Source organism: Syngnathus leptorhynchus, chromosome 4 (assembly GCF_054491065.1).
Source record: "Syngnathus leptorhynchus isolate UIUO chromosome 4, UIUO_Slep, whole genome shotgun sequence".
NCBI classification, from domain to species: domain Eukaryota; kingdom Metazoa; phylum Chordata; class Actinopteri; order Syngnathiformes; family Syngnathidae; genus Syngnathus; species Syngnathus leptorhynchus.
In genome coordinates, this window is record NC_141198.1 from 9,808,670 (window position 1) to 9,825,756 (window position 17,087).

The window sequence follows — 17,087 nt, forward strand, 5'->3', positions numbered from 1 at the left end:
CCATATCGTCCTGGTCCTTACACATTCACACCTTGGCTCATACATCAGTTTAGAACTTGCGCCACCAGTCGCGTAACCCAACACTGAAGTTGGGGCTGCGGGTGGGAAAGTCCCTGTACGGCGGGACAGTGATATTTTACCTTTTTGGAAACAAATACGTTCACTAACTTATTGCCGACTATTCGCATTCACCTTGTGCCTTCAAGTGCCTCGCGAGTGTCAACTACAAACAAAGTATATCTGGGAGCAAGCAAAGCAATAGCTAGTTTCCTAACTATTGACACTGCTTGACAACGTGAACCAAGGCTTGGCACAAACAGCGCGTGTCTGAAAACCTGATAAACAGTTGTTCCAAAGCTTCCAACACAAGGCCCCTGGTGCTTAAGGAGCCAAAGTGCTACCTCTGCTGCCTGCTGAATCTGATTACAGCAAGGCCTCGGGACAGGCAGGTCATTGAGAGCACAGTGATGAGCAAACAATAAGATATTATCTGAAGGAATCTTTAGTTTTCCAAAGGAAAATGGTCTCTCTCAGTGTCACATTGACGATAGGATCCTCAACCTGACACTGAATCAGCCATTTAAGAAGAATGAACACTGCAGCCCATTCATGCAAACTCACTAAAATAATGAGAGGTCTTTTTTCACCCTTGTTTAACACATATAAAGGAAAGTTCATGAGCCTTTGCAAAAACAAGGCTGTGCAGAAAGCATGCAGTGCATGCAGCTGAGTCAGAGAACATAATGACTTTATGATGATAGCATGTGGGATTAGCAACCACAGGAATCTTTTTTTCCTTTGCAAATGTATATAAGTCAATAAAATAAGAAAAATGCGGCTCCATTGTGTTGGAATCCTGACATCAAATACATGTGATGATATGATCCAGTTTAACAACGTGTATTATTGACTAAAGAGGCCCAGGTTTGATTGGACTCAGTCTGTTTGTTCTTTTCAAATAGTGACATCTTGTGGTTACTTGGCCACACCGTTGCCCTTTTACTTTTGAATGCATTAGCCATTCGCAATACTCTGAATTTGATCTAAGACAATAAAGTAGGACTTTTCTGACATTATAGGGGATTTGACAGTTCGCAGTCAATAGACTACACTAACCCTCTAGATTTTGTTCTCTCATACACCCCCAGCAACATAATTTTTTTATCCAAGTACCTTCCCAAATCAGCGCAAAGCATTTGGGGATGAAACCAAAAAACATCAAAAAGAGTGCCATGCCATCAGTGTCTGATTTATTAAACTTGTAGTAGTAGTGTAGTGAAATCTCTAGAATGATTATCATTTTATTTATTATTATTATTATTATTATTATTATTATTATTATTATTATTATTATTATTATTATATTACTAATTTAAAAATCCCGCGAACCCCCTGTGCCGTCACGTGCTCGCAGTTAAGAAACCCTGCTCTAGATGACTAGTTATTTTAATATTTATTCTGTGTTCAGTCGAGGCTTCTATACCGTAATCTGCGAATGTTTGATTTGAAATAATGGTAAAAACTGAAATAAAATAATCAATCCGAGGTGAAGTCTCGCGATGATTGCCCAACAGTCATGCGCCTGCCCTGCAAGAGGGCGAGAATACGATCGCAGGGGTCCTAGCAAACACCTCGTCAATTTTTGGACTAGCAACATAGAGAAAATACGATTTTTAAATGTTTGATGATTACGTTGCTGCAGAAAGCAAAATACCAAAGTAATTGTAGTACCGACGTGAATGCCTGCATCCTCTTGCAAGGTGTAATTTGGAAATTACGCCACCACCGAACATACATTGTATATGTTCATATCTAACGGTTAGCTGACAGGCTACCAAGCACAGCCATTGGGGCAATGGCGTTGAAAAGAATTCAGAAGGTGAGTGTTTCATTCCTCCATGAGCGAGTTATAACAATGTGTTTCATGATAGAGTCTTTCGCCTAAGATGACGACCCCGGTTGTCGCTGCTGCACACTGACTGATGTTCTTGTCTTTATTTATTTTAACGCTATTCAGCTTGAAGACACAAACAAAGACCAGCTAACCTAAAGTTAACCATTTTTTCCCTCGTATGTGCGTTGCCACAGTAACGACGCCCGAGGAGAACTAACCCGTATTACGATTTTTTTCCTTATGTGTGTTTTTTTGTTTTTTAATGAGAAGCTAATATTTGCTAGTCCACTGATGATGTCTTAACGGAATTGTCCCACACAGCTTCATCGGCTAGCATCGGTTAACGTAATAGAGCGATTTATGTATATATTTATTATGTATGTATGTTTGTATGTGTGTATGTATTTATTTAGAACATGTGCATGACATGTCTGTAATTTAGTTACTTCTGAGTCGTTGATATTGCCACAGCAGGTCTTAGGAGTAAGGCAAGTTGTGTGTTTGAATGACAGCTGCTTGCTGGTTGCCAAAATTGAACCCTAGTGTCGCTGTTTCCATTTATGGGCTGGCAAATGGGGCAACGCGGTTGGCCAAGGTGTGTGTATATTTTTATACTGCGGGATGTTTTTTTTGAATAGTGTTAGAGTCATCATGCATACGACAAGATGCTGTAATGCTACGTTGCAAAAGTGTTAGGCGCTGTCTTTGTATTGTGTAATTTCTAGTTAAAGTGGGACAGCTTTTCATTTTGAATGCCCTGTTGGGCATAGTGTAGTTACATTCACCTCATTAATTCATAATAATAACGCTTCATAATAACTCATTAGCTACAACTACATAATCTAATGTGATGCAAGATAAATCATCTACATTTACAACGGATTTGCCGTCAGTGGTGCACTAAAAGACACTCAGTTAAATGCATTCACCAAAATATCTCAATGGCATAGATTTTTACATCAGCGAAAACTACAATCTTAGTACCTAAGCAGTCAGTGTCTTTGTTAAAGTAGAACTTGCTGATTTTTAGCTGAGTAATGTTTGTCTATTTGTGCCTTGGGATTGGCTGGCAACCAGTTCAGGGTGTACCCTGCCTACCGTCCAAAGGCTCCAGCATGCCCGTGATCCTCTGAGGACAAAGTGGTTCAGATAATGGATGAATCTTGCTTGTGCAAGTGTAGCTGATATTGTGGCTGCTTCATGTTTGTCTGGACGTCCTGAGACAAAGTCACATATGTGTATCCTGGCAACATTCAGGACTATTTTGAATCGTTTTTCTTGCTGCTGTATATTGTTGACCGGCCTTAATTTTATTGACACAGTATATAGATATTTGACACAGTTAATCATGTCTTACATACAGATGTTATCATTGTTTGTGTCCCACAGCCTGTAATCATAGCAATGCGTTTTATGACTGCCTTTAAAAGTTATTCTCAAAATTAGGTTTCAGCCCCAAAGACAAGTTGCACCATTTGGATAATAGTTTAATGGTATGAATTATTTATGCAACTGTTCTTTTATCAGGAACGTAGCTGTTATTATAAATGGTATATGCCAATGGGACATGAATACACTGATGTCATTTGTCTTTAACTGTTTGCCATAGGAGCTGTCTGACTTGCAGAGGGACCCCCCTGCTCAGTGCTCTGCTGGACCAGTTGGAGATGATTGTAAGAATTTCGTTTATAGCATGTTGTTTTCCTGTTATATGTGTGTGTAAATAACCCTCCATAGCGGGCATTATGTTCCCGAACACAATAAGTGAGATCCCTGATCTAGAAATACACCCCTAATTGGTTGTTAAAGCCCAGGGCAATGGCTTTTATTTTATTTTATGACATGTAGGTGGTAGAAAATAGTCAATCAAAAGAAATCTGGACTAAAATTGTCAATATCTCTGTTTGTTGTATATAAAACTGAACCGTCATTCTTGTTTTTGTGGACAAAATACGATTGAAAGTGTATATGAATGAGTCATGTAACAAAATCCTTGGTTGAATGGAATTGGGGCGATAAGCAAAGTGGCTTCATCCAGCTTCCCATTTTGGTTCCCGTTTTGTTTGTTCAGTGCATACAATGAAAAGTGATGAAGCTGAAATAAACAAATCAATCAATCAGAACTTGGCAGGGCCTCCTTTTGTGTTAAAGACAACATCACTGGAGCCCTGGCATGAAGGACATCAGCTCGTGGCACTGCTCAGTGATTCCAGGCAGGTTGCTTTCAGGTCATCGACATGCTGGAGTTGGCTTTTTCTCACCTTCTTCTTGACAGCATCTGAGAGATTCTTAGTGGGATTTAGCTCAGGCAATTTTGCTGGCCTATAAAGGACAGCAACATCTTGGTCATTGGGACAGCTTCTGATACGTTTGGCGGTATGGACAAATGCCAAATCTCTGCTGGGAAATGAAATCAGCTTTTCTATAAAGCTTGTCAGTCAAAGAAAGCATCAAGTGCTCTCAACCTTTGGGCCAGATGGCTGCTTTGGATGTGGACTTGACATGATGTTCCAAGTCATCACTGACACTGGAAACTTCACACTGGACCTCAAGTAACGTGGATTCTGTGCCTCTCCGCTCTTCCTCCAGAATCCAGGAGCTCGATTTCCAAATCATATACAAAATGTACTTTCATCTGAAAAGAGGCATTTGGACCACTGAGCATCAGTCCAGTTCTTTTCTTCCACAGCCCAGGTAAGACACTACTGACTGACAATGTCTCTGGTCCAGGAGTGGCTTGACGGGAGAAATGTGACAATGGAGGTCATTTTGACGCCAGCCTCAGTAAGTCTTTGTGGAATCCCCCAAATTCTTGAATGCTGGAGTTCCGCCTCTTTTCTGGTGCAACCTTTCCTCACGGCTTTTCCTTCCACTCACCTTTTTATGAATATGCTTGAATACGGCATGAACAGTATGAACAGGCATACTGAGCTACGAGCTTTTGTGCTTTCCGCCCTACGTGGAGTGTATCGATGACTGTCCTGGGGATATCTATCAAGTCAGCAGTCTTCCCCATGGTTGTGTAGTCCGCTGACCAAGATGGAGGCTATCTCAAGGCTTGGTGGAACTTGTTTAGTGGTAATTACTTGCTTCGGATGGAACACTCTGACTTTGAATGATGAATGAATGGCAAACAATATTTCACGTTTTCATGATGTGCTGGACTTGTACGGCAGTATATTCTACATTCATCCATCCATCAGGAGTTGTTTTCCAAACCCATATGAATGTGGTCAATATATAATGAAATTTCATTTGTCTTTTTCAGTGTTTCATTGGCAGGCGACGATAATGGGTCCTGTAAGTACTACTGTTGTATCATTTTATTTGCAATACGCTACACAAGCAATATCTGCTTCTGTTTTTATGCCACTAGAGTGATAGCCCCTATCAGAATGGAGTGTTTTTCCTTACCATCCACTTCCCTACAGATTACCCATTCAAACCACCAAAAGTGAGTAACCATCTTCCCTTAGCGCCAGAGACTAAATTGTTTCTATTAGATTATTATTGTATTGCTATCATAATTTTTGCTGGGAGGTGACACCTTTCTTGTTAAATTACAGGTTGCATTTACCACAAAAATTTACCACCCTAATATTAACAGCAATGGAAGTATTTGTCTGGATATACTGAGATCACAGTGGTCACCTGCACTAACAGTATCAAAAGGTACGTGCCAATAAATCCACATTTGCACACTGTCTAATGGCAGAATTCAGGATGATTTTTCCAACCATTGACCTATCCATCCATTTTCTGAACTGGTTACTTACCCCTTTGGACCAATTTTAAATCCTGGCAGTGGTTATTTTTTTCCGTGGCCGGAATTCTCCTGCTAGCGTTATTTTGCTCTGAACGTTTCTTATTAGTCCACGGAAATGAATAGCTCAATGAAACCTAGCGCAGGGTGTCACACAATAGCGGTTGTGACGCATATTTTTGTGTGACAAAAGAGTTTAATTTTATTGTCACAAGATCACCATAAAATATACACGTCTGATTACGCAAAAAAAACAAACAAATAAATAAATAAAAAGCCCGATCTACACACGCACACGACACTGCAGCGCATTTCACCACAAACAACACACAAAATGATTAAATCAGCATTTCCTTAAACTGTCTGCAGATAACTTTTATAGCATTTAACTTTTATTTCCTGTTACGAAAGTAACCATCTGGTTTGACCTTCATAATTTGCTACGAATGTACAGTTGACAGTACAGCTGCAACATACTGCACTTGTTCCATATTTATAGCAGCGTGTATATAGCCTTTCGAAATAGAATATGAACTTGTGAAATGCCGTGAACCCGTTTGAGTTGTCAGGGGCCCGGACTTGGCCATACATGTGAATTCAGAATGATGTTTTATTTTATTCCCCATTACTTTGTGAGGAAGCGTCCGTGTTTGCAGATTGAAGTACTTTCGGCTTGATAATAAACACGTTAAAAATGTTGCTTGTATTTATTATGATATTATTTCCACAGTATTATTATCAATCTGCTCCCTTCTTTGTGACCCAAACCCTGATGACCCTTTGGTTCCAGAGATCGCTCATACATACAAAGCTGACAGGGAAAAGTAAGTGCACGACGGCATCAAACGAATTAAATAGCAAGCTGACTGAAGATGCTGTTTGGGTTTTGCAGGTACAACAAATTAGCAAGAGAATGGACCCAGAAGTATGCAATGTGAGATTGCCAGGCGAAATGGAAATCCAAAAGAAGAAGAACAGAAACATGTTTGATTTGTTACTGGAGGCATCGGAAAAAAAAAAACAACAGGAGACAACAGGCAAGCTTTTGGACAAGGCAGCAACATAAAAATGTGCTGAGCTGATTCAATACGCTGTCCTTGATGCGTGCATGGGTATGAGCAGGACCTGAAGGGCTCCTGGAACCAGACACTACTCACAGCCCATACGCTACACTCAAGACTTTAAACTGTTACTCTTGCTATTATTGTTCTTGCTGCCATTTTTGTTGCTTTACATACAACCCTTTCATTGTCATGTTGTTTTACTGGCTGGATTTTGGAAACCCGTCATCTTGACTATGAGGATGCTGCCTATGTCCCGCTGGATGTCTTCTCTTACTGTATTTCCATGGATCTAGTGGCCTTTCTGTGTTCTAATGTTTCGGTCAACGTGCAATTGAGACAGAATGTTCCCAGTTCAACACAATAATGGTGCAGTGCCATTACCAGCAGCTGATCATATGGCACATACTAACACTACCCCAAGACAATGTGAAAATGTAAGAAAAAAAAAAGAAGGACTGATCAGATTATCTTCCTCTGCTTTAGGAATCGCAGCATGTAGCGTTGATAGCACTGGAGCTTTGCCCTTCCACAGCCCCCGGCACACTCGCACGTAGGTCAGATGGCGACTGAATTATTTTGTTACATTTTGTCACTGTTCCCTTGCAGTTGTCTTGCATAAGAATCCATTTATGTTGGTTCTGCCAAATGTTACCGTAACAAGACATTGCTTGTACGATCATGGCTACTCCGCGGCATGTAGCTAAGCTGTGTGTTACCTCCAGTACTGTTACTCAGGTATCAAAGCCAATCATCAGCCTTTGTCATAACAGAATAATGCCCGGGGGCCGTATCGTAAGTTGGATGGACTATTAACGTTCATAAAACAAAACAAATGTCCTGAAAGACAAAAGTGATCATCTGCCCTGATGTGTGTTTTACATTAGTATTAATTTAGTTGTTGTTCGGTGAGTTGGAAAGGAGTCTCCTTTCACGCTTTACATTTGTTTTATTCACAAAACCTGGATGTGAACAACTTCACGTTTATGCTACTGATGCTTTTGTTGTCACTCTAAAGTGAAATTTAAGTAATCCTTTTCAGGGTAAGTTAATTTTTATTTTTATTGAAGTGATGTAAGACTGCAGTACTCCATGCTCCTAATTATGATTACACAGGTATATCTAAACAACCTCAACTTTACCATCTGTCTGGTTGCCACATTTGTGTAGTGTCTTTAAAATATTTACTTTTTGCCTTCTCTTGCCACGTCATCTGGTGTAATCAATGATGGGAATGTGTTATATAATGTTAGTTTCAATCTAATACATTGTGACTTTTGGCTTAACTAGTTAGTGTGTGCTTTTTTTTTTTTTTTTCCATGTACCGATGCTGCCAATATAAAGGGAAACTATTTATTAGCATAAAGTTTAAGAAACACACCATCCCACACATCCGAAATGGTCCATAGCAAAGCATGAGCATTTACTAACTTTTATGCTAAGATTTAGACCATGGTTTTGATTGCAATATTCATTGTTGTAAGGAAAATGCCCAAAACACTATATATTATAAGGTTTTGAAAAGTTCTGCTGAATGGAGTACAGATTTGAACTTTGTGTACATTATTTGGCTACAAGCTCCTCCTATTGAATGACTGAATGCAGCCTCAATCCATCGTGACTGATGTTACCATTGACTCTTGTGCTCAATAAAGTTTATATAGGCAGCTTGGCATGCTTTGCACTGTAGAGAACCTTCTCTCGGCCACTTGCCAAATATCAGGGATTTTGTTATAATTGATCGCCTAACACATCTGACATTTTTAGCCTTAATCCACATTTTGTATATACGTATGGGGGCAGAAAAAAATACATTTTAAGTGTCAATTACCTAAATTTGATGTCATAGTTTGAGTCCCCCAATCCCTTCCCCAATTCAGGGCTGGCTTTCATGCAGCTTAAATTTTGAAATTGTGCTTGACCTGTAACATTGAGCATCCACATATCTTCACTTTGTCCACACAAGGTAACTGTTGACATTAAACATGAGTAAAATCAATGGCTTTGTTGTCATTTTCAATTTTCTGCAATACATTTTGAAATGTAAGGATTGAGTGAAATGATGATAAGTAAGGTGGTAGGTCAAATGCAAAGAGAAAACAGTCAAAAGAACAAAAGAGTGGGATGGCAGCAAGCCTTATTTCTCTGCTTGCCTAAACCTTATCAGAAGTTCCACCACTTATCAACATCTAATCAAATATATATCTCAATGTGCTATTATATCGAATGTAAATTGCACAGGGTCTCCTCAATGAGTTGTGTTTGACGATATAACTATATTGGCAATGAGACTCAGATTTCAAATTTGTCCCCACAAGGGCAGAGAGCTGACCCTCCCGTGGTCAGGATGCTTTTTTGTCCCAATTACGTCCCCTCTCTAGTGTTCAATGTGCACATTGATATGATGCATTTGAATTAAATTGTTTATGTCTGTGTCATAAACATCGATTCTCCGGATGATGTACGTCGCACAGTTGGGCTTTGATATATTAAAAAGATTGCATTTGAATGAAGTCTGGCGTAATGACAGGAGATGCGGGATACGCTTGATTCAATAACCCGTACGTCTCTGCTGTTGTTTCAAATCTATTTTCAAGACAAGCACCGCTCATTCGCGCTGTCTTTGGCATATTAGCCAGTAGCAGAGCACGATAAACGTCCTGGTTAGCTGAAAGGTAACGTCAGAGCCACGCCCCCAGCAGGCAAGCAAGGAAGGAACGAAGGGCGCATCCCGGATAGGAAAGCTAGCTGGCTAGCTCAGTCCAGCAGAACCATGGCAGTAAACCTCAGCAAAAACGGCCCCGCGTTAACAGCGGCGTACAAAGAAGTCGTGAATGAAAAATCCGACACCAATTGGTAAGGCTCATCATAACGCACGGAAACTCCGTAGTTGAATAAGAAGACATTGCGATATGATGCTGGTTAGCATCGCAGCATGTCAGCCGTGAAGTAACCGTTAAGTTGCCAGTGTTTAACGAATATATTTTCACAAAAACTCCTAATGTATGCTACATTGTCAACCAACATGTATTTTTGTTCGTTAATAATCAGTGCGGTCAGTTCATTGACAATAACTTGTCATCTGATATTCTTTAATCAATGCCCATGTACGATCATTCATTGGATTTACAGCATCCAAATAGTTAGTTTCCCCCCCTCAAATGTTTTGCATGTAGATTTCTTTCTGACTAACGAACGAAATCTAGCAATGCAACCACTTCCTGGTTAAGCAATGATGAGGAAATTGATGAGAAATGCAATACGGTGCGACGAACTTTTCTTTGTTGTTTGTCATCTTCACATACTTGCTCGTTGGTGACATCATAAGCAGTTCAAGTATTCATTGAAACGAGCTACTTTTCAGGGATTTCGATTTTCAACATTCCTAATCTTAATATGCAGATTAAAATGGGAGCGTATTTATAGAGCATGTCACCGCTGTGACCTATTCTGATTCGCAACTAATGTGTCATGGAGAGATCATGATCCATTGTCACTTCAACGTTAATGTGTCATGAAGAGATCATGATTCACTGTCCAAAGAAGTCGAAAGCTTGTATTTGCCCCAAAGATCAAACCCTTGACTTTCCTCTTCTCTTACTAATTGTTTGTAATTTGTGCTGTGCAGTTTAGCTTTTCCTCATTGCACGTCTCAACCTGCTTCTCTTAACATTGTTGTTCCAAGAGTGTGACTCATCTGCCGGAATTATTGATCCTTGGTGTATCGTGACTAAAAATGTCATGTACACGTTATTAATTAACTCACTGCCATAATAATATATAGCCGTCAAAGATCCATTTTAACTGGGCTGGCGGTGAATGAGTTAAGATACCAAAAAACCTACCCTGACAATGGCATGTTTTGAAACAAGTACCGCGGCTTTGGCTCATTCCACATGCAGTCAAACTAAATATGTAAATGGAGCCTCAAAGTAATACAACTGTTTAAAAAGAGCGACATTGTCATCTATTTTTCCGTCTCATCCTCAGGGCCTTGTTCACCTACGAAGGAAACAGTAATGACATCCGCTTGGTCGAAAAGGGAGGTGAGTCATTTGTTGGGGCATCTAGCAAGCTTTTGTCATCTAAACACAACAATATCAGATGCGTGTTGGAATGTCTCTGTCAGCATGCAACCGCAGCGCTGGAAGATCAGCACAAAGCAAGCGCTTGCCTCTGCTGTCTCAACCCGTCATTTGCAAAGGCAAAAAATGTTCCCTGTTATACAAGCAACCACAGTGGCCATTTGACAATTCCCACAATGTTTGTCTATCAGATGGAGGCTTGGAGGAGCTGGTGGAGGAGCTAAACAGTGGAAAAGTCATGTATGGCTTCTGTCGGGTCCAGGACCCAAATTCCGGTCTTCCTAAGTATGTCCTCATCAACTGGGTCAGTACTGCATTCCACCACATTTGTTCTCTTCCGCCACTAAACTTGTCCTCAAGAACCAATTTGTTTTGTGTTTAAGACTGGGGAAGGAGTGAATGATGCCAGGAAAGGACTTTGTGCAAACCATGTGAGCTCCATGGCAAACTTTCTTAAGGTAGCACGCCACTCATTTAAATATACATTTGCCTTTTTTTTTTTTTTTTTCTCCCTACCATCTGTTTGTGTTTAAAACATGCTGAATTGCACTTTGTTATTCTTCGGGGGACGACATGAAGAGAAGACTATTCGTCAAAGCTGCACGCTGGTGTGGAAAAAGGCTCCGTTGGAGTACTTTCAATGTCATACGTCGTATATCATAGAAGCGAGCGCCTGGCAAGACACCAAGTTAACACCAGCCCTTGTCAGACTGAGCAGTAAATGGAACTTTAATTTAAATGTGTTTCAGGGGGCCCACGTTACAGTGAATGCCCGAGCGGATGAGGATGTCGAGCCTGAGGTCATCATGGAGAAGGTGGCCAAGGCCTCAGGCGCCAACTACAACTTCCACAAAGAAACCTCGAGCCGCTTTCAAGACAGCGGCCCCCAGGGCCCCGTGGTATGGCTCATTCGCTGCTCGTCTCTTCTGCAATGCAGTGTTTAGTCTTAACTTGAAACTTTGAAGTAGGTAGTAGTTGGGATGGGAACAAAGGTCTGTTTAGGAGCTATTAAGTTTATGCTGTTGAGTGGCTACCTGTTGGAGGCTGAATTGATTTTCCCTACTTGGCTGTAACCAGCAGATGGATTCATGTTGGTTGTCCTTGTTGCAGGGCTCCGTATACCAGAAGACCAACGCAATGTCTGAAATCAGGAAGACCAACAAGGACACATTCTGGGCACAGGCGGAGGTAGGTCCACAGCTGCTCCTCAGGTTTTCCCATACCTGACGCAGAAACGCAATGAATGGTGTGGTTCACGAGACATCTTTCTGGTTTGGTTTGCTTTGTATATTCTTTGAACACACATTGTCACTGTCGTCATAGCACACTCAAATCTGTGCTCGTCTTTCCTTTTCGTGTCCCAGAAAGAGGAAGAGAGACGTCGTCTGGAAGAGCGACGCAAAGCTGATGAAGAGCGCCAGCATCTGGAGAAAGAGAGGAAAGACAGGGAAGTCAAGGAGGCAGCGCTGAGAGACAAACGGGACAAGGAGAGGGCCGTGCAAATTGAGCAACACAAGTGGGTAGTGACAACCAAGCGAGGGTAATGAACATTAGTTTGATTTGATTGTTGCTTTGACAGGAAGGACCAGCAGCAGCATGAGGCTGAGAACAGAGAGCAAGAGAAACAACGCTGGGTCAGTGTTTTGGGGTTGAGGGGGGAGGGGAAAAAAAAGAGCTCAACCAGAAACTGAATTAGCGGTTTTGACTGCAGTGTCGTCTTCAATATTCTCGTGGTTGACTTTTGCTATGCAAGTTGTAAATGATCAGCATGCAGATGTTTATGGAGCAGTCAGCAGGGTAGCTGATGAGAGCCAAATGTAATGTGACCAACATCAGGAGCAGCAGGCGGAGATGCAGGCAGAGCAGAAGACAGTCAAACAAGGAGAGTCTGTGGAAAAGGTCCATGTGAGTCCCCCTTCTCCAATGTTTTTTTTTTTTTTAATTCTTTCTTTTTTTTTTTTTTTTTTTTTTAACTTTAATGTCATGTTTGTTTTAAGACTGACATTCAAATAAATGAAGTCAGTCACCTGCTGTTTTTTTATTTTTTATTTATTTCTTATTTAGGAGGCAGCTTCCCTCATCTCTCAGCGAGCTATGAACCCCAGAGAAATGTTCAAGCAGAGAGAAATGGGAATAACTTCCAGTGATGCAAAGGTGCCCTCTGCTGCCCCTTCCAGCCCCCAGCCAGGTACTGTCAATCTTTCCCTTTGCTTAAAAGCTCAGCTTTGCTTCCATTTGTACTCTTGGGTAGAGGTGGCTTCAAGCGATATTTGTCCAAAACCCGCCGCCCTCTTGGAGAGCTCTACCTGTCTGAAATCACACTTAAATTTGTTTGTCTGTCCCCATCATGTCTTCTCATTCTTTCTTGTTTCTCCTCATCCATCTATGCATGCTTTGGATTCCATGTGCCACTCAGGGCGCCTTCAAAGCCCTTTTCTTTCTAAGTATGAAAGCGAGCGGGCCGACCCCCCTCAGCGCCAAGCCTCGCCGGTGCCGGCAGGCTCTGCCTCCCCTGTCCATGCTGCAGGTGTGAGCTTACACACACAACACAACACAACATATCAGGTGACAGTCAGTCGATATCAGTCGGTGATTCCCCTACCTTTTTTTTTTTTTTTTTTGCACTAAGCCACGTTTTCCATCTGGGCCTGATTCATTAAACACAAAGCTTCCATTCTTTTCCGTGAATGGCAATTGGTGGATACAGTGTTCCTACAAGATTGTTCCCACACTTATTTTGCAGTCACACTGTATCATTTTTTTTTTTCTTTAAACAGTATCCTGATTCATATTTATTCATTCTTGCACGTCATCTCGACACTCAAGTAGGTACCATTTGCCAACCAAACAGGCCCCGCCCGCCTCTTAAAGGCGAGCCTATAATAGGTACAGTATTTAGTTATATACACATGTTATTGTTTTGAGCATGTAACACTTAAGTATGTTGGAATAAATGTAACTGTGTTTAAAGCATGTTAGGCTGAACAAATTTTGAAAAATCTAATTTGGATTTATTTCCCCTTCAGTATTGGAATTGAGATTTAATACGTGATATATTTTTCAAGGTCCCCGCCTGCCCATGTATTTATTTTTCAAAATAAACCTAAGCAACAAATTAATCAGCATTACAACTGAAAGTAAATGTTCCTGTCACTGGCGCACTCCAATGAGCTCTCGCCAGTTTGTGAGTGACTGGTCTAAATTACAGCTGTCCTTTTGTTGCTTTATTTTGCTATCTCATCGCTTAGTCATTTCACCATTATACTTCTAATTCATCACCCCGTGTTGACATCCCCCCCATCCGTCTTCATGTCTGGTGGTGGTTTTCATCCTGTGTGGGCTTGTCCATGTACATGCATGTCTGTTCTTGTATTTTTGGGTGATAAGAGCCAGATGTGGATGATGGACAGTCCAGGTGTGAGTATGATGAGCCGGAGGCAGCCCCCAAGGAGCCCCTGAAAGGTGGGGCACTGGCTTTAGTCTTAACACTTTCATGCACTGAGTGACCGGCTCACTGGCTTCTTTAAGAACATAATTTGCCACACCTCAAGCCTCCCAGTTAGCAGCTGCAGTCTGCTCCCACCTGCTGGGAGATTTAACACATGACAAGAATTCTTTTTATTTGAACAGATGAAGTACCAGCTGCCAGGCCCTGTGTGCAGGAGCCTTCATATGAAGATGCCCCTCAGGTGCTGGTTCTATTCCTTTCGAGCAAACCAAAGTATTTTTAGGACACAAAATGAACCAAATTCTATGGCAGGTTGAAGAGAGCAACTACGAGGTGACTGCTGAGGAGACGTCAGAAAGAGGAATCTGTGCTCGGGCTTTATATGATTATCAGGCTGGTAATTACATTTCTTTTTTTCTGTATTCAGTTGATTGAACAAATGCAATGCTTACTTAATTTTTTTTTTAACTCGGTGTAATGTAACAAGACACACACATACACTTTTTAAAACCTTTCCATTCATAAATATTACTTATGGTAAGTGTTTGGAATTATTTGATTGACTGGCAACTAGTTCATAGTTCACCCAAAGACGGCTAGGATAGGCTCCAGCACGCCTGTGAATTTGGTGTGGGATGCAAAAAATGGATGGATGGAGGGATGTTTAAAGGCATGCTTTGAATCAGAGAGACAGTTAAGTAAATAATGGAATGACAGTATTTGCGTCTTTTTAAACAAAGTTCAACAAGAGGCAACAATAAACCAACCATTAGTTGGGCTCCGGCTTACCTGCAACCTTAATGAGGATAACCGGTGAAGGCAATGGAAAAAGGTTTTGGATCTCCTACTAATGAACTCTTTTATTTGCTAGCGGACGATACCGAGATTTCCTTCGACCCCGATGAGATCATCACCGGGATCGAGATGATAGATGAGGGATGGTGGCGAGGCTACGGCCCCAATGGCCATTTCGGAATGTTTCCAGCCAACTACGTCGAACTCGTATAGGCACTCGCATTCCCCAGCAACAAAGGGAAGCTCCCTTTAAGAGTCCTCCACTGATCACATTGCTCCGTACCACGAAGCCATGAAAGGACAAGTCAATTAAAAGGTCTGGCTAATTCCAATTGATCATTTCAAAAGAGTTCCATCAACATGTTTTTGTTGTAAGCAGGTACGCCGTGTCCACCTCCACCACTTTACCTGTAAATGTGATGAGCCTTAGTTTGAATCTTGACTTTTACTGAGCATAAGCAGCACTTGAGTCTACATTCCTTTCAAAGCATCTCATTTAAGTGCTTTTATTATATCACTTTCCGTAGCAGCAGCTACCAGATGTCATTTTTCATGAGACTGACCCATAGATTATGTTTAAAATTTGAGTGTTTTTTTTTTTGAAGTGGATATTGTTTAAACAGCACACTCACTCTGGGTGGTTGACTGACTGATATGAGGGCTGTCAATAGCAAATGAAATTTGGACTGTCTAATGTGTCATTTTGGTTCCATCAATTCAATCCATTCACTTTTTCCTTAGAGCGCTAAAGACAAGAAAACATTCGCAACGCCACATTTTCCATGATTAATTTGTAACGTGTGATGTTGCAGTGACGTGAGGTAAAAGCAGAAAAATGCTTTCTGTGACGTTTCAGAGAACCATTCCTGATCAGTTCCAAATCAACTTGAAATATAGTGTAATGTGTCGTTATATGCCAGAGTCTATTATAATCCAGCCTTTGTAATAAAAATAATAAATTCCCTTTGTGGTCATATCATCCAGTTTCTGAACACATTTGTTCTAACATATGTTAAGTCAGTTTCCTGGAATAAAATGCCGTGTGGGGAATTCACCCTGCTTAATGCATAAGTTTCATTTCATCTGAAAAATGAAAACTTTACTGCATGCTCACCTTTTAACACAGGGGCAGGCAAACCTGTGCTTGAGGGCAACAATTAATGTTTGAAATGAACAGATGGGCCAGGTCATTTGCAGGTCAGGTAAATGTATGTGTATATATAGTTTAAATTATTTTAATAAGCTGTTTAGACTATTTTAGTTGTGAGACAATGGGGGGATGGATGCTTTTTTTTCACCTGTCCAAATATTTAAAAGGAAAACATATATATATAATTATATATATATATATACAAATATTACAAAAACTCATACACTTGGGAAGTTTTATCGCTTTTGTATGATGAACACAGCTGAAATGGTAAAAACTTAACTAAGTGACACAAATGGCCGTCATAACCCAAATTCCTGAAGGTTGAGAATTATTTAAGGTACACACTTTAAACTCACCATGTCTGACTTTGAACTAGATTTACTCAATTCCTCTGTGTGAGACTTGAGGTCTTCCAATTAAAAAAACAAAACAAAAAAACAAGTAGCAATACACACCTTGAATGCTTTTTCCTGTTTTTAATAAATATTAGTTGCTATCTGGCAAACTGCTGCTTGAGCAGATTTCACTACCACCATACAGCACAGTGGGAAAAAAAATGGTGTACAGTATTGCAAAACGCCATTGCACTACTGCACAAAATATTGCAAAGCAATAAATGTGTTTGACCTCTGTGTTTAGTGACTGCACAGAAATCTACCAAGAAATTCAATTGCACCAATTTTAAGCATATTTCTATCATTTTTCTGACAGTAAAAAAAAAGACGTAATTCTCTTTATTCATCATGTTGAGAATGAATTATTCTTTCCTCCTCATTGATGTGGTAGGAAAAAATTACTGTTGAGTTCATGTCTTTAAAGGGGAACATGTATTTTAACGCTTTTCCAAGTAAGGTGACTCATTTCAGAAAATCATCAAATTTGCAGTCT

General features: G+C 40.6%; 2 protein-coding genes across 4 annotated transcripts; both read left to right on the plus strand.

Moving 5' to 3' along the window:
- The first annotated feature begins 1,574 nt into the window (after positions 1–1,574).
- ube2d4 (ubiquitin conjugating enzyme E2 D4) lies at positions 1,575–8,702 on the plus strand. 2 transcript variants are annotated; one of them, XM_085910039.1, is made up of 8 exons: positions 1,575–1,879; positions 3,504–3,567; positions 4,484–4,678; positions 5,163–5,194; positions 5,271–5,348; positions 5,461–5,566; positions 6,388–6,481; positions 6,550–8,702. In XM_085910039.1, coding segments are annotated over exons 3-8 (357 nt in total). In that variant the 5' UTR covers positions 1,575–1,879; positions 3,504–3,567; positions 4,484–4,677; the 3' UTR covers positions 6,596–8,702. The 2 variants fall into 2 exon arrangements, with proteins under 2 accessions (XP_085766165.1, XP_085766164.1); XM_085910038.1 differs by lacking the exon at positions 4,484–4,678.
- A 673-nt stretch (positions 8,703–9,375) lies between these two features.
- dbnlb (drebrin-like b) lies at positions 9,376–16,009 on the plus strand. Of its 2 annotated transcripts, XM_085910624.1 has the most exons (15): positions 9,376–9,574; positions 10,709–10,764; positions 10,995–11,107; positions 11,187–11,261; positions 11,553–11,702; positions 11,914–11,991; positions 12,168–12,319; positions 12,383–12,437; positions 12,640–12,708; positions 12,868–12,991; positions 13,220–13,330; positions 14,191–14,265; positions 14,434–14,492; positions 14,564–14,648; positions 15,123–16,009. In XM_085910624.1, exons 1-15 carry the CDS (start codon positions 9,492–9,494, stop codon positions 15,257–15,259), a joined length of 1,422 nt encoding a protein of 473 aa, XP_085766750.1. In that variant the 5' UTR covers positions 9,376–9,491; the 3' UTR covers positions 15,260–16,009. The 2 variants fall into 2 exon arrangements, with proteins under 2 accessions (XP_085766750.1, XP_085766751.1); XM_085910625.1 differs by lacking the exon at positions 13,220–13,330.
- The last annotated feature ends 1,078 nt before the right edge of the window (positions 16,010–17,087 follow it).